Source organism: Branchiostoma floridae, chromosome 5 (genome assembly GCF_000003815.2).
Source record: "Branchiostoma floridae strain S238N-H82 chromosome 5, Bfl_VNyyK, whole genome shotgun sequence".
In the NCBI taxonomy this organism is placed as follows: Eukaryota; Metazoa; Chordata; class Leptocardii; order Amphioxiformes; family Branchiostomatidae; genus Branchiostoma; species Branchiostoma floridae.
In genome coordinates this window covers 1,209,094-1,223,700 of record NC_049983.1, presented here as the reverse complement: position 1 = coordinate 1,223,700, position 14,607 = coordinate 1,209,094, and the positions used below count along the sequence as shown (strand labels likewise).

The following is a 14,607-nucleotide window of genomic DNA, read 5'->3' as shown; positions in this document are numbered from 1 at the left end:
CATTGCAACGCAAGGGCCAAGGCTGTATTGCAGAATAGTGTTCAATCTTGTAATCCTGATAGAAATTTCTGTCAAAGGAACCCCAGGCATATTAATACATACGGCTATAACATTTTGATTAAACAGCTTATAAAATCTGATTGAACAACACCACAACATATTTGTTTTATAAATTATGAAGACATACAGAGGCTCTTTTCCCCTTTTTAAATACACTTATTCAACCGTGCTGGATGTACACAGCCTTTAGTTGTCTTGGTGTAACTTTGAGTTTGACCCCTGCAGCTGGATGATGATCTTGAACTTCTGGTGGCAATTCGTCAGGTTCCTGTACTTGGACTTGTGCTGATTCCGTAGACGACCGCTTATAATGTTGGTATTACATGTCCGGACGTCCATTTACATCATTCGACACTTTGTTGTAACATGCTATGTTGCAAATTTCCGATAGAGGATTCCTGTACCTACCTGAAACCGATATTTGAACGTCAGCCCTGGTAAGGGACTTTTCAAGTTTGTCTGGTATTCGGCACGTGTTACGGCTGTGAAACACTGATGTGCAATGATTAGAGTTTAAGGTGAGGATCGGGGGTGACGACGCATTGTTTATTTGTGGTAAACATGACGCCAGGCCGTGCTGTTTACCAACCCGAAGCACTTCGGAGGACATTGCTATAACCTTTCTGTCCATACTAAGACATAGAAAAACTTCAGCGTTTGTTTTCACAACAAAGCAAGCTGGTTTTAATGCTTCAAGACTCTGCTAGCTGGCCTTCCGCAGGGAAGGGAGTGACCTCGCCCTCTGCCCGGCAGTTTCGACCGTTGTTAAACCTGGGGATTTCTTACCCAGGGTAAGAACAATAAGGAAGTGCTCCCACTGTGACTTGTCCAGCAGTCTGAATGGTGGATTGACCCCCATAACTACATAAACTCATAAACATCCCAGACTGTCTACCTGCTAGAAACAATGGTCAGAGATAGATTTGCATATTATTGGTCACTGATTCAAATATTCTGTACTGGTTTTCATAGGAACATTATCAAATCATACAGAATGACCCAAATGAGTAACAAAGTTACACAATGCAAGGTTTCAATTAGATAAGATCATGTGATAATAAGATAATACTATTCTGCAGTTCTGGAAAAACAACTTTCTTCATATTTCAAATCATCCTTGTCAAAATTGTATCTAAACATCTACTTGCATCTACATTTCGAACTTGAAAATGTCTTCCTTACAACTTATAGCTCTCATGAGTTGTGTGTGTAGAAATATGACTTGTAATACTTGACTTATAGTAAGAGACCAGTATAGACCTATGCTCTGTAGAACTGTAAAAAAAACTGCTAGATGATGTCTCACACTGAATAGCAACCCATTATTGTCATATAAACTTCATATTCTGGGCTAAATGTTCTTCAACAAGCTAATTTCTCTATGATGTGTAGTCTTACTTCAATTTCTTATCTGTTGTCTCTAGATTTCAAACAGGATTTGAAGAGTAACTTGTACTTTCTCAGTCAGGCTACCACTGATGTTAACTGCACGGGTGCCCGTAGCATACTGAAGACCATAGTTTATATTATCTGGTCTTTATATAGTTTTACCAGCCGGTTTAATAAACATTGACCAGACCAGCATACCGATGAAGTCCTCGCTCCCCACCAAAATTGGCAGAGATTATAGTCACAGATGGCTAGATACCGTTCCATTTCTGTAACCGTATTCCGAGCACGAAAGTACACACGCATATTGCTGAGTATCACTGATTGAAAACTTTGTTTGGGGGCTAAGTTTAATGACGCCAGGCGAATCCCGTTTGTACATTCATTGTGAACTACTAGTGCACATATAGAATACAACACGGTGTATTCTATTTTAGCAAGGTACCAGCCCGATCGCTGGTAAAATCGTTTGAAGGCCAGATGGTGATCGGGGAAAAAAATCGGGGAAAACGGCCAGAAAACTTTATTTGCCCGTTACTATGGCAACAAGGAGTTTTGATCTAAAAGAAAGTTATTTTGAGGGTTGTGTACCAAGTACTATCACTTTGCAAAATATGAGCCAAATCAATTTTTTTTATCCCTGCCACAGTACCATTGTGTGATATTTACAGACATTTGCTCTTGAGGTGTATACTCATTGTATGGAGTGTTTATGTCACGGGGTTGTTAATGTTAATGTTTGACGACGCTTACGTCATTACTGTTTGTTCTGTTTCGCTGCGCACGCTGACTACATGGGTGGCAGAAGGAAGTTAGCTCACGTTATACACCCTTTCCACTAGGACGCGCGCTCGCCGCGCTCTCTCTGCGACCTGAATTTTGACATATCGCTCAACGAATTCTATACAAAAGAAACGAATCTTTTATGTGTTTTCTTGTCTTCTCAGTCACACTTTCACGCTTTGTATGATATACCCAATTTGAAAGCAAAGTTTACACGTATCCTATTCAGGTCGCAGTGAGAGCGCAGCACGATCGTATTCTAGTGGAAGGGGGGGGGGGGGGCTTAGTGGAACAGGACAATAAAACTTTCTGCATATATCATGGTAGGAAAATAAAAGTTTTGGGGTACCCAAAGGATGTGATCCACATAATTAAAATTAGCATGTCATGATAAAGTAAACATCCGAGGTTGGCAATGTTGCAAATAAAGTGATGTTTGTGAGCATTTCTCGAAATTGACATTCTTTTTGCCTTTCTTAGTGATATTTTACAGAAAATTTTCGAATAGTACAAAAGAAGAAAAGGTTGCAAATTACCCCGTAGATTGCGTCTGATTGTGACTGCCTGGCTTGATTAGCGATAGGGTCTCATCCGGACTTATGTTGTCTCATTTAAAATAAAGCTTAAATATGCATCTTTAATATGCAAAAATCCAATAAAAACAATTCTGCTAGAGATATTTCAAGTATCCAGTTATCAATACAAAATGATTTTTTATAACATCTTCAACTGCACTTATATTACTATCCGCAACAGGGACTTTCCTATATTGAACCGCTGACCGCATAACTCAGGACAAACAAACGTACACGTCCGGCACTACCCGATCGTGTCAGAAATACACAATATTTAATCTCAAATCCTGTTTATATGAGATGGGGCGATAAAAAGCATTTTTTCATGTACATAAACACAACATTTTGGGGTCCAATTTATATTTTGGGATAGGGATAGGGATTGTTTGTGCCCACTCGAAGTAATACAGGAACGATACCTTTGAGGCACCTTTGTGTGTGGCTGCGGTGTGGTATCCCAGGGTGCATTTCGCTGTCATAGTTGACGTGTGGATACAGATTCCCGTCATTGGGCCCAGCAAAACCTACCTCTTATACACCACATTCTCAGCAAGGACAAGGTACTACAGACACGTGTAGTACCCTTTCGGCCTGTGTATGGAACGCCTTGAGCGCTGACGGAATGATTGTTGGTGGCTCGTGCCTCGCAACCTTGTCGAGAGCTTGTTGAACCTTGGACCTGGACTTGTGGGGCTTTGTCTGCAGCCCCACGCAGACGGTGAAAACTAAACCATGCCCATGGCGAGGTGTTGGGGACGATACGTACAATGGTACGATGGAAACAAGGATCTGGAGAAGAAGCAGAAAAGAGTCAATCGGAAGATAGAAGAGCAGCTAAAGCGGGACAAAAAAGTCTACAGAAAAACAAACCGACTGCTTCTGCTTGGTAAGGCTCGTCGTTCTCGGTTTGGTGGCTTGGTGTGCAGGTTACTTCTTCGCTTGTTACTTCACCATTAGGGAATGGTTGATAGTTAGTGGGGGGAGGGGATTGTGCGGTCGTCAAGAGGTAGGGTAAAAAAAATTCCTAGGCCCTCCCCCCGGAGAAAATCAATAAATAGGTCGACAGATGGCGTTTACACGGCCAGCAGAAAGCGCCATGATATATGGACATTAGGCCACGACGCCACGAGAGCAAAACAAACAAAACAAGTGCTTTTTAAAAAGCTGGCATTTTGCCAAGGTTTGAGTGTATGAAAGCTTTCTTCTACTTATTGCAATATGTGCTGTAGATTCCAACGTCGCAAAGGCGTCAAAATGCAAAAAAACAACAACAATAAAACTGCGCCCGCCAGGAAAGGGTTGAAAAATGCTGTATGTGTGCCTATGACTATGATGTTTTGTGATGATGATACATGACAAACCGCGGAATACGCTTGGAGTTTTGCAGAATGTCCTTCTAAATTTTGCAGAACGAACTGCTTTTGAATGGCTCACTGCCTAGTGCGAAACGCCCCTGCGAAAGCTCTTCTGCGTAATATATCTTCCGCAAAAGTTTGTCGTTAATGAGCTGTGTTTACACTCTGCAATTAACATGAAACTTGATCGTGGTTATTATCACGTATTTGTTGATGATTTATAAACTCGGCACAAAAAGTTTGGAATATTAACTTCATACATCTGTTGTTTCTGTCAATTTCAATGTACTATAGAAAGCTTGTGTGTTTTTCCAATGGTATCAAACTCATTACCATCGTTAACTCATGAAACACGCACTAGACCTGCTTACTTAGTGGGTCACCAAAACAGTGCCCAATTTTCCCCGCTTCTGTTCAACGCTGTGTCGTCCGGTTGCTATGGTCGCGGGTGACAATGATTCAATCAGTTTTTTCACGTGCCTTTTGGTATTCAGAACATCCGAGTTTTGTCTTTTGCAAATCTGAGCTGAGTAGAGTATTTTATGATTGTAAATTTATGGAACGAGCACCAGGCCTGCTTACGGACAGAGGGTCACAAAAATAAAGTGCTGAAATTACCCTACTAAAGTCAAACACTTCATTTGGCTCATTTCCTTTTCGATATTGACATGAGAATGAAGGCAAGTTGAATAAACAGGACATGTCAATCAAAGCCACTGTTACTCTTTATTCAAGCAAACAAATTGAACCAAGAGGTGTTTAATCGAGTGCTAGCCATAAGCCGTAGGAAGGCTATTCCATCCTAAGACTGTAGCCCAGCATCGCATTCTGGAAGTACTCTGCATTGGTCATTGCTCTGTGTGGGCGGGTGTTGTTATCTCGCAGAATGGCATTTGGTCCAATATTGAAGAGGTAGGGTATTACGACTGCATGGAGGATGGTGTCCCTATACTGTAAATGCAGAAACTTTCGCGGTGGATTAATGTTCGCGGTTTTCGCGGCGGTCGCTTCACCGCGAATTTAAAACCACCGCGAACATTTTTCCGTAACAGTAAGAAACTACAGTGCATGGTGCTACCGCGAAATTAAATCCACCGCGAAAAGTCCATTTTCCCGCTACCGCGAAATTAAATCTCCGCGAACTTAAATGCATTTACAGTATCTCAACACACGCCAATACGAGGAGAAGATAATGTTGAGCAGAAGCAAGGAAATTTGGGCACTTTTTTTTTGGTGACCCACTCACGTAAGCAGGTCTAATGCGTGTTCCATGAGTTAACAATGATAATGAGTTAGATACCATTGGAATGGGAATCAATCGAGCTTTTATTGATATATGATACATTAAAATACATGCAGAAATAACGGGAATATGATATACCAAAGTTGATATTGAAAACTATCTGTGCAGTGTTTAGATAACATGGGGGCTGGATAAGCGCGGCGGATGCACTAATACTATTAGCCGAGGAAAAATGGTAAATGAAAAGGCCATTTGTACTGGTGTTGTTGGTGTACTGGTACATGAACAAGCATGACAAGAGAACTAGTATTTATTCGATAACATTAACATTTTATTCGAGATTGTAGTTTGCGATGCAAATCCGATCGGAATTACCCGGACCTTGTACCATTTGAAATGCGTTTTGACGGAAATTGGGATTTATTACGAATCTGACAGGTTGGTTCTGATTTTTTTTCTCAGTACCTGTGTGTGTGTGTGTGTGTGTGTGTGTGTGTGTGTGTGTGTGTGTGTGTGTGTGTGTGTGTGCGTGTGTGTGTGTGTGTGTCTGTGTGTGTGTGTGTGTGTGTGTGTGTGTGTCTGTGTGTGTGTGTGTGTGTGTGTGTGTGTGTGTGTGTGTGTGTGTGTGTGCGTGCGTGTGTGTGTGTGTGTGTGTCTGTGTGTGTGTGTGTGTGTGTATCAGAGGTCTCGTGAACAGTCACGCTTGTGACTTTTATAGTTTTACAACTATCGACAAAAGATGTTTCCTTCTGGTGCAAACTGTGCAAACAGACGTCACACACCACTCGTCTCCGATATGACGAAGCCACTGCCGCGTCTTGCAGCATTTGTCTTGGATTTGAGAGGCTTGAGCCGTCCTCCGCGGCTCGACGTCGTTTCCTCTGGATTATATGATATAACAATATTTTTAAAACGTTGTATCGGTCTCAAACAGAGCTAGAGTCAAAAGCGCGGCAGCAAATTCCGTATTGGGATGGGGAGCGAAATATCACCGAGCGAATTTTTATTCACTTGGTGCACGTGCACCGGAACCACCAAGCTTCGGACCCAGTGTCGCATGCCCTTCAGGGAAAAATTGATATTTTTACCCTCTGAAACGCAATTTCCTGCATTTTATAGGGCACATTATGCTGGTTAATCACATTTTTATCTAAGAAATACATTGTTTTAGCTTAAGTTTTGAAAGACGCCGCGAATGTCGGACACTTCGGCACATGGACACTTCGGCCCCCTGGCAATCAGGACATTTCGGCCCCAAGCCGAGGACACTTCGGCCCAAAGCCGAGGACACTTCGGCCCCATGCCAAGGACACTTCGGCCCCAAGCCGAGGACACTTCGGCCCCGAGTCTACTCCACAATAGTTATCTAACACGTAGCCTTAGTTGACTAAATAACGTATAATTCTAGGACGTATGATTTTACTTGTACAGTATATTATATAGTGTTCTCCTGTTTACTCGAGGAAATCGTCATTAGTGATAACAATTTTTTTGCGTTTTCGGGGCATGAAGATCCCTTTTTGCTCCGGTTTTCTGCATGACCCTAGCTTACTTGAAGTCTTACCTACTGCGATGTATAGTTAGCCGTCTTAAACAGTCCTATAAAGTACTCCACACCTCGACCTGTTACGGATATTTTTTTAATGTACAACATAGGTAACTTACATGTACAGCTTAAAAATGAATCAACTGCTCAAAACACCCGACTGGCATTAACTGTTCATCGTAAATAACGAAATCAATGTCCTTACAACTGCGAGCTAAGAGATTAATTTGTACATTGCATAACATGCCCACGCACACAGGAACTAGCAGGGCCAAAGTGTCCTGGACTTGGGGCCGAAGTGTCCTGGACTTGGGGCCGAAGTGTCCTGGGCTTGGGGCCGAAGTGTCCGGGCCGAAGTGTCCATGTGCCGAACTGTCCTGATACCGACGCCGCCCCCAACATTATTTCACTATGTCTAGCGCCTAAAGCATTAGGCGTCACAATGGAGGTCCGGGGAAATTCCTATTAAATCTTGACCCTTTGAAACTCTATTTTCTGCATTCCGAGGGACAAAGGTTTCTGGCAAATTAAGGTATTAGTAAGTTTAATGGCATTCTTACCTGTGAAAATGGTTTTAATTAATGGCGATTCCCCAACATTACCATGCCGGCGCAGAACTGAGACGCGAGGCGTCTCAAGCTTGGGGAGGTCCGGGGAAATTTGCAAATCTGGACCCCCTGAAACGCCATTTCTTGAATTCTGACAGACAAGTTTTGCTGGTAGACCGAGGTAGTTTTTTCCTAGGCCCTCCTCCCGCTCAATGTTTTTTCTAGGCCCTCCCCCCAGACGAAAGACCCCCCCGCTAAATATAGACCATTCCCTTAATTTGGTCCAGTATTAACTGTTAATTTGTTTCCTTTCCACAAGGTCCTGAGGAGTCAGGAAAGAGTACCATCCTCAAGCAGATGAAAATTCTGCACAACAACAGCTTCGATGAACAGTAAGTCTGGCTGTTTTTACCAGGCCCCCGATAGGGGTTTGCTTGTTATGGTGGTCGTATGTGTTTTGAAGAGAACCCCCCCCCCCCACGATTATAGATCACCAATTGTTAAGATACTTAACGTCTCATTTTATTTCTTTTTTTTTCGACAGGGAGAGGCGTCAGAAAATCCCAGACATCAAAAAGAATATTCGAGATGCCATAGTGGTAGGTATTTCTCCAAAATCTGGTGTTTTTGCGGCCCGAATGTGCAGTTCCATTTTGCCCGGTATACAGTCATTTCCGCTTCAGGACAAGTTTGACGGACTGTTTCTGTGTTTTCCTCAGACAATCACCGGCGCCATGAGCACGTTGACGCCTCCTGTTCCCCTGGCGGATCACACTTTACAGGCCCGGGTGGACTACATCCAAGATGTGGCCACTCAGCCAGAGTTCTCTTATCCCCCGGTAAGTGCCATGGTAATCATGTACATGAAAATAGTAATTGTACTGCACACAGACACATGTACACATGCACACACGTACACATAAGCAAATGTACATATGCACACACAGACATGCATGCATGAATGTAAGTTCATCTGTGACGGCAGTCAACATTATGTTACAATTTCAAAAATTCCTATATCCGTACACAAAATAAAGCGCTTACAAACAAGCTTTCGAAGAGTCCTCTGATCCTTATCAAGTTGAATTCGGTATCGACCCCCGTCTCGGTTGATCACATCTTTGCACATTGCATACATGCATGCATACGCACACACATACACAAACACATCACATGTCATATCTTCTCTGGATAGTATTAAAGAACACCTGCGGATAGATGTGCAAAAGTTGGTGTGACAGGTCGTTCAGCTGGTGCGTTACGCCGAAGGGCGGTTATACCGGGTATATAGATACAGATACAGATAGGCTCTGGAGATGCAACATTTTGCATTTTTCAAACACCAATGGAAGTAATCTCTTGCTTTAGCTTTCAGCTGTACATCTTGCGCATTGCAAGGACAACCTCCTTAACCATACTTCTGTATTGTTAATTATCGTCAGCACTGTCGGAAGTGTTTTTAGTTATGCAATTTTAGAACATCTGCCTGAGAAGATAATAAGCACGTAAGTTCTTTTTCATCCATACCTGAGGAAATGTTGAATATACAAAGAATTATCAGAATAAATTAATATACATGTTTCATTTTTACAAGGTTCTCTTCTCCATGTTCAAGTTCAAAAGAAGACAAAAGTTGTATGTGATCATTGCTAACTTTTGAATTTGTGCTGTCAAGTTCATTACGTGAAAATGATGCATACATTTTCCACTTTGAACTTGAATCAGGTAGCTGAGTACAGTCGTTGTATTGCTGACATAAAATCCTCAGATAGCTACCCAATCGTATTACACCAACCAAAAAACAAAATATCACCCCCATTGTTTTTGTCTTTTCCAGCATAAATTTCACAATCTATGGAGAGTTTTAGTTTTGGACAAAAGAATATAAGAAAGGGATAGTTTTTTTTTTTTTTTTTGCAAATCTAGAACTGGTTCCCAATGTAAAGGTTTTTGTTTTTACCAGAACCCAAATTGTCTAACATTAGTCCAGTTCCAGTCCAGTGTACAGGTAAGCTGCACTAATATACTTGTAATCTTCCACTGCCTACATGATGCTGTGGACGGAATGCAGTCCCTGGTATGACCTAGTACTGTCACAGTTGTAATACGCAAAACCTAACCAGTTTATATCAATCCCGAAAATAGTTTCATCAGGTTTTCATCAAATACTTGTAGGATATAGGAGAATTCTTTTTACACAACCAGCAGGTGCTTACATTGCTTACGTTTCGATGTCTCTCAGACACCTTCGTCAGAGCTTCTAACTGGAGTTCTACTTCTCACCGCTATATGTAGTCGCTGTAGGTGGCGCTTTTGCGGGGAGTTTATATTACTGTTTTCTGGTGTAGGAATTCTACGAGAATACAGAACTCCTGTGGAAGGATGGTGGCGTGCAGGCCTGCTATGAGAGGTCCAATGAGTATCATCTCATCGACTGTGCACAGTAGTAAGTATGATACACAAATAATCACAGACTTCCAGGGGCCCCCTCTCTCCGAAAGGAGGAGAAACGCCCGCCTCACCTTTTTTTATAAACTTGTAAATGATAGTATCAATATTTCCACAGCTTACTCAACCCTGCCCAAGGGCGTATGCGGCCGCGGGGAAGTCACCAATTCAAATATCAACCCATCTACGCACGCACTAACAGTTACACCTTTTCTTCCTTTTTTCCGCGAACAATTCCTGAGTGGTGTTCCCCGCCTGCCTGGCACGGTAGTAAGTGCTCCCACCTTTGAGTGCTTCCTTTCCAGGCTGGAGGCCTGCCCGCCCTAACCTGGGACCTCAACCACCCCCCTCCCCCTACGTTGCCACTTGCAATTCTCAATCCCTTCCAGATCAAGTCAATGTCCTTAGACAAAATGAAAATTTAGTCCACACCAATCTGATTTGTTGCTTCTCGAATTTTTTTTCTTCAGAAAAAAATTAGACCGGCAGGTCGAAAAAATATAAAATAAAAGTTTGGATGGAGAGATCGAAGGGTTTACTCAAGTTACCACAGTGACTACATAAGTAACTGGTAGAACAGATTTAACGAAAAAAAAAGTTTTCAGATTTCCTTGACACATTTTATGCAACGAATCAATATTTTTTAGGGTGGTAACTGATTAGCAAAGTCCCAATTTTGAAAAGAAAATAATGTACATACCATCCAAAATAACCACATAAAGGGTACGCCAAAAAGTAGTTACTCAAACAACTGAATATGGTTTTGGAAACGTCGAGACGTTTCAACTAGCATCCACTAGTTTTTGTTAGTGACACTGAAGTGATCTGAAAGAGATTGGTCTTTTATACCCTATCTAAGAATGAAGACAATTTTAGCTGTCCAATAGGAAACATGTAAAACAAATTCAGGCTGAAGACAATTTGGATTCCAATAGAAACAAAGGTAAGGCAAAATCAAGCTGAAGACAATTTGGATTTTAATGGGAAACAAGGCTAAAACACTGTTGATGCAAATGAGTCAATTAGCTCCTGTTGTTTCAGTTACAGGAGTAAACGTTTAGCTCCTGTAGCTTAAACAACTTGGAGGCCACCAAATTCCATCCTTATCTCCCCACGTTTACAGAAAAAAAGAAAACTACCTTCCTCTTAATATCACAAACACACACATTATTGAAAAGGTGGGATCCTTCGTCTTCCACTGTGTCCGAAAAAGAAGTCAAACCCAGTAGCTAATTTTGTTTTGCTTTGTTCAGTTTATTTGAATTTATCATTAGAGTTTGTTGCTTACTACTGTATACTGTATGCCATTGTTTGTTGCTTTTTGTCACTTGCATTTAGCCCTCGGACAAGAACTTGCAATAAACTTTCAACTAATGATTATGTTCTGTATGTTTAAGTTTCCTGGATAGGGTCCATGTAGTCAAGCAGCCAGACTATGAACCAACAGATCAGGTCAGTGCTTATGGCTCCATCCACATCATGCACATTTATCATTTAATCCCTTAGGGTGCTTGATCATGACCTATAGCATCCTACCAAATAGCAACATTATATTACTATTATTATTTAATTATCATTTTGTATCATTATCACATCCTATGTGTTACTTTTCTTTGTTAAGTATTGATTTTTTTTGTTTAGTATAGAGGAGGGCATAGTGCAAGCTTTTTACGGGTTTCTCTCCCCCTGCACCTGATTTTATGCATTCTTTTCTGTATTGTTTTCTGTATTTTGTTATGCGAATAAATAAACAAACAAACAAACAGTGATAAATGCTCCATGGCCAACAGCAATGCTGATTTGCAGAACCACAGATTATATCTCAGATCTGGCAAAGGTTGTCTTTGCGCTTTTTCAAATTTTGGACATGATCATGAGAAGTACTGATAAACCTTTCATCATGGGGAAAGATACTGCATTTGATTTTACTGTTGTTATTGAACATCAGAATAGGAAGTAACTAGAGTTCCACGACACCATACCTTCGCCAAATAATTCTAACCTTTACAACTGTTGTCTTGTGTTTGTCATTATTTATGCAAGTAAGGTTCTCATTTGCATAAATTATGTTACTTTATCATCTCCTCCACCAAAACACATACATACACAATTTACGTTGAGAAATAAGTTTATTATCGCATTTATGATAATTAATGCAAATGAGGACCTCAACGATGTATACCCGTACATAACTTCCAAATGCTACAAGACGTTCTAGCCATTTACCACAATTAAGTTATAGCATTTTCTCATTGATTATGCAAATGAGGTCTTTATTTTGCATAACATATATCTAACAATATTCTTCTCTTTCTCAGTTACGAATATCACCTTTTGCAATGGCATTGATTTCCTAAACGTTATCCCTATACCAGACTGCTCATCTTCAGCAAAAAAAGCATTTTAATTACATGAAAAGGTGAAAAGGTGGCAGGAGAAATATTCAGCAGTTGCTCCCAAATCATTGCAGGCTTTTTTCAGATTCACCAATGTGCCAACACTCTGCACCTTGTAGTCAGTTGCATGCTGAAATTTGTTAAATGTACAATGCTTCATAAATTTGTCCTTCTCTTTAAACACAAGAACCATACATGCTTTGTGAGGGAAAATGTGCCATGTTGCCATCCTGTTTTTGCTTGTTCGCCACTAATTGCAGCATTCTCTCCTGTAGGACATTCTACGGTGTCGTGTTTTAACGTCTGGTATCTTTGAAACCAAGTTTGAAGCAAATGGTATTAAGTTTCAGTAAGTACAGCATCAATATACTTTGTTCTATCTTGGCTTTCATGTCTTGCATGGCATCTACCTGGCTGCAGATGTCAATCTTATCAATAGATTTGGGTTAGTACATGTGTATTGTACAAGAAAGTATCTGCAGAAAGTTAGTATCATTGTCATTATTTGAGTAGTTTTATGTACCGTATTTTCTCGAATGATTAAAACACGTACCCCTGATTTTGGCAAGTCTCTGGCAGATCTGTGGGACTGAAAGGCAAATGGAATTACTCAAATAAAGGATGTACCCCTTCTCAACTAATTTTGAATAGGCCTTAAGCTTGAAGTGGATAAATTCAAATTTATGATGTTTTCCCTAGGTTATTGTGCATAAATCCCGCTGTCATTGTCTCTACAAAATTTTGAATTGCTTGCTGCCGGTTATAAGAATCAATGAGAATGAACTGGTGAAACAAATCAGCTAGTACATCAGCCTGGATAAAACAGTTGAACCTGACAAAGTCACTGCCTCATAAGAATTATATGCAAACGTCACTGTTATGTCATTATGTTAGATAATGTTTAGACAGTTGCTTCGGTAAGACATCACAAAGATAGCACCAGTGCATATGTTTGGCATCCTTCACATTGCTTTATTCTACCATTTATCCATGCAATAACCTCAAAGTACGCATCCTGATTTTGGCAACAACTTGTAGCACCTTTTTTTATGTTGAAAAGTTTAAAAAGTATGTACCTTTTTCGAGTAAATATGGTTGTACCCAGCGTTATAATGATAGAATTGTATCTTTATATACTAATATGGTCCTGACTCCTGTGAATGCACTGACATTTTTGAGACAGTTGTAGTGTATACAGTAGGTCCGTTGGCATGATGTTCCAGGTACCCTTGATGTGCATGAGGTAATGTGGCCTTTCTGTTCTCCTGCAGCATGTTTGATGTAGGGGATCAAAGGGGTGAAAGACGAAGATGGATTGAGTATTTCACTGGTGAGTAACTGAAATCTAGCAATGCCTGTAAATGCAGAAATGTTCGCGGTGGTTTAATGTTCGTGGCTTTCGCGGTGACCACTTCACCGCGAATTAAAAACCACCGCGAACATTTTAAGTAAGATACTACAGTGCATGGCGCTACCGCGAGCTTAAAACCACCGCGAAAAGTCCATTTTCCCGCTACCGCGAAATTAAATCCTCGCGAACTTAAATACATTTACAGTTTTATATTCTGTCACCATTCCCACTTTTCCCCATTAATAACTACTGTGCTGAAACAGACTATCGCAGGTTGCCTCTTTTTGATTATCACTAAGTCACTGTGACTCTCCCTCACAGATGTACCAGCGATAATCTTTGTGGTGGCATGCAGCAGTTACGACATGGTGTTGGGGGAAGACCCCAGCCAGAACCGCCTTAGGGAAGCCCTAGACCTTTTCGAGAGCATTTGGAATAACAGTTGAGTTGATATGAATAGCAGTAGTCTGACTGTGTTGAGGCAATGTGAGAGGATGCATTAGGTGTTAAGACATACCTGGGCCATGGCAACGTTGGGTTAATCACACTTAAGTTCTACTGTCATTATACAGGCTGCCATAGAATAGTTCTAGCACCTTCGCCGAATGGGTCGTTAACCCAAACCTGAAAACCATATTCAGACGTTGTAATTGCTGCTATTGCAATTTTCTGTTCGAGGACACGAAATTTTATCAACGCCAATCACATTTTGCATTTAAACGTTGGTTTTCTGTGGTCAAAATGGCATAGATAATATACAACATGGTGTATTCCACATCCCAAGTATTCATACAATCTTGAAATAGTTGAACTGTAATTTCCAACACAGAAATTGGACTCACCCAAATTTTTGACTGCACGACATCAGTCTTTGTCAAGGAATGAACAATCCACTACTGTCGTGACGTCACGT

At 40.9% G+C, this 14,607-nt stretch overlaps 1 protein-coding gene across 1 annotated transcript; it reads left to right on the top strand.

Annotated features, from left to right (window-relative positions):
- The first annotated feature begins 3,330 nt into the window (after window positions 1-3,330).
- LOC118415459 (guanine nucleotide-binding protein G(s) subunit alpha-like) lies at window positions 3,331-14,140 on the top strand. The gene is made up of 9 exons (XM_035820103.1): window positions 3,331-3,693; window positions 7,819-7,891; window positions 8,044-8,098; window positions 8,219-8,338; window positions 9,848-9,945; window positions 11,345-11,399; window positions 12,619-12,692; window positions 13,615-13,673; window positions 14,016-14,140. Exons 1-9 carry the CDS (start codon window positions 3,540-3,542, stop codon window positions 14,138-14,140), a joined length of 813 nt encoding a protein of 270 aa, XP_035675996.1. The 5' UTR covers window positions 3,331-3,539.
- The last annotated feature ends 467 nt before the right edge of the window (window positions 14,141-14,607 follow it).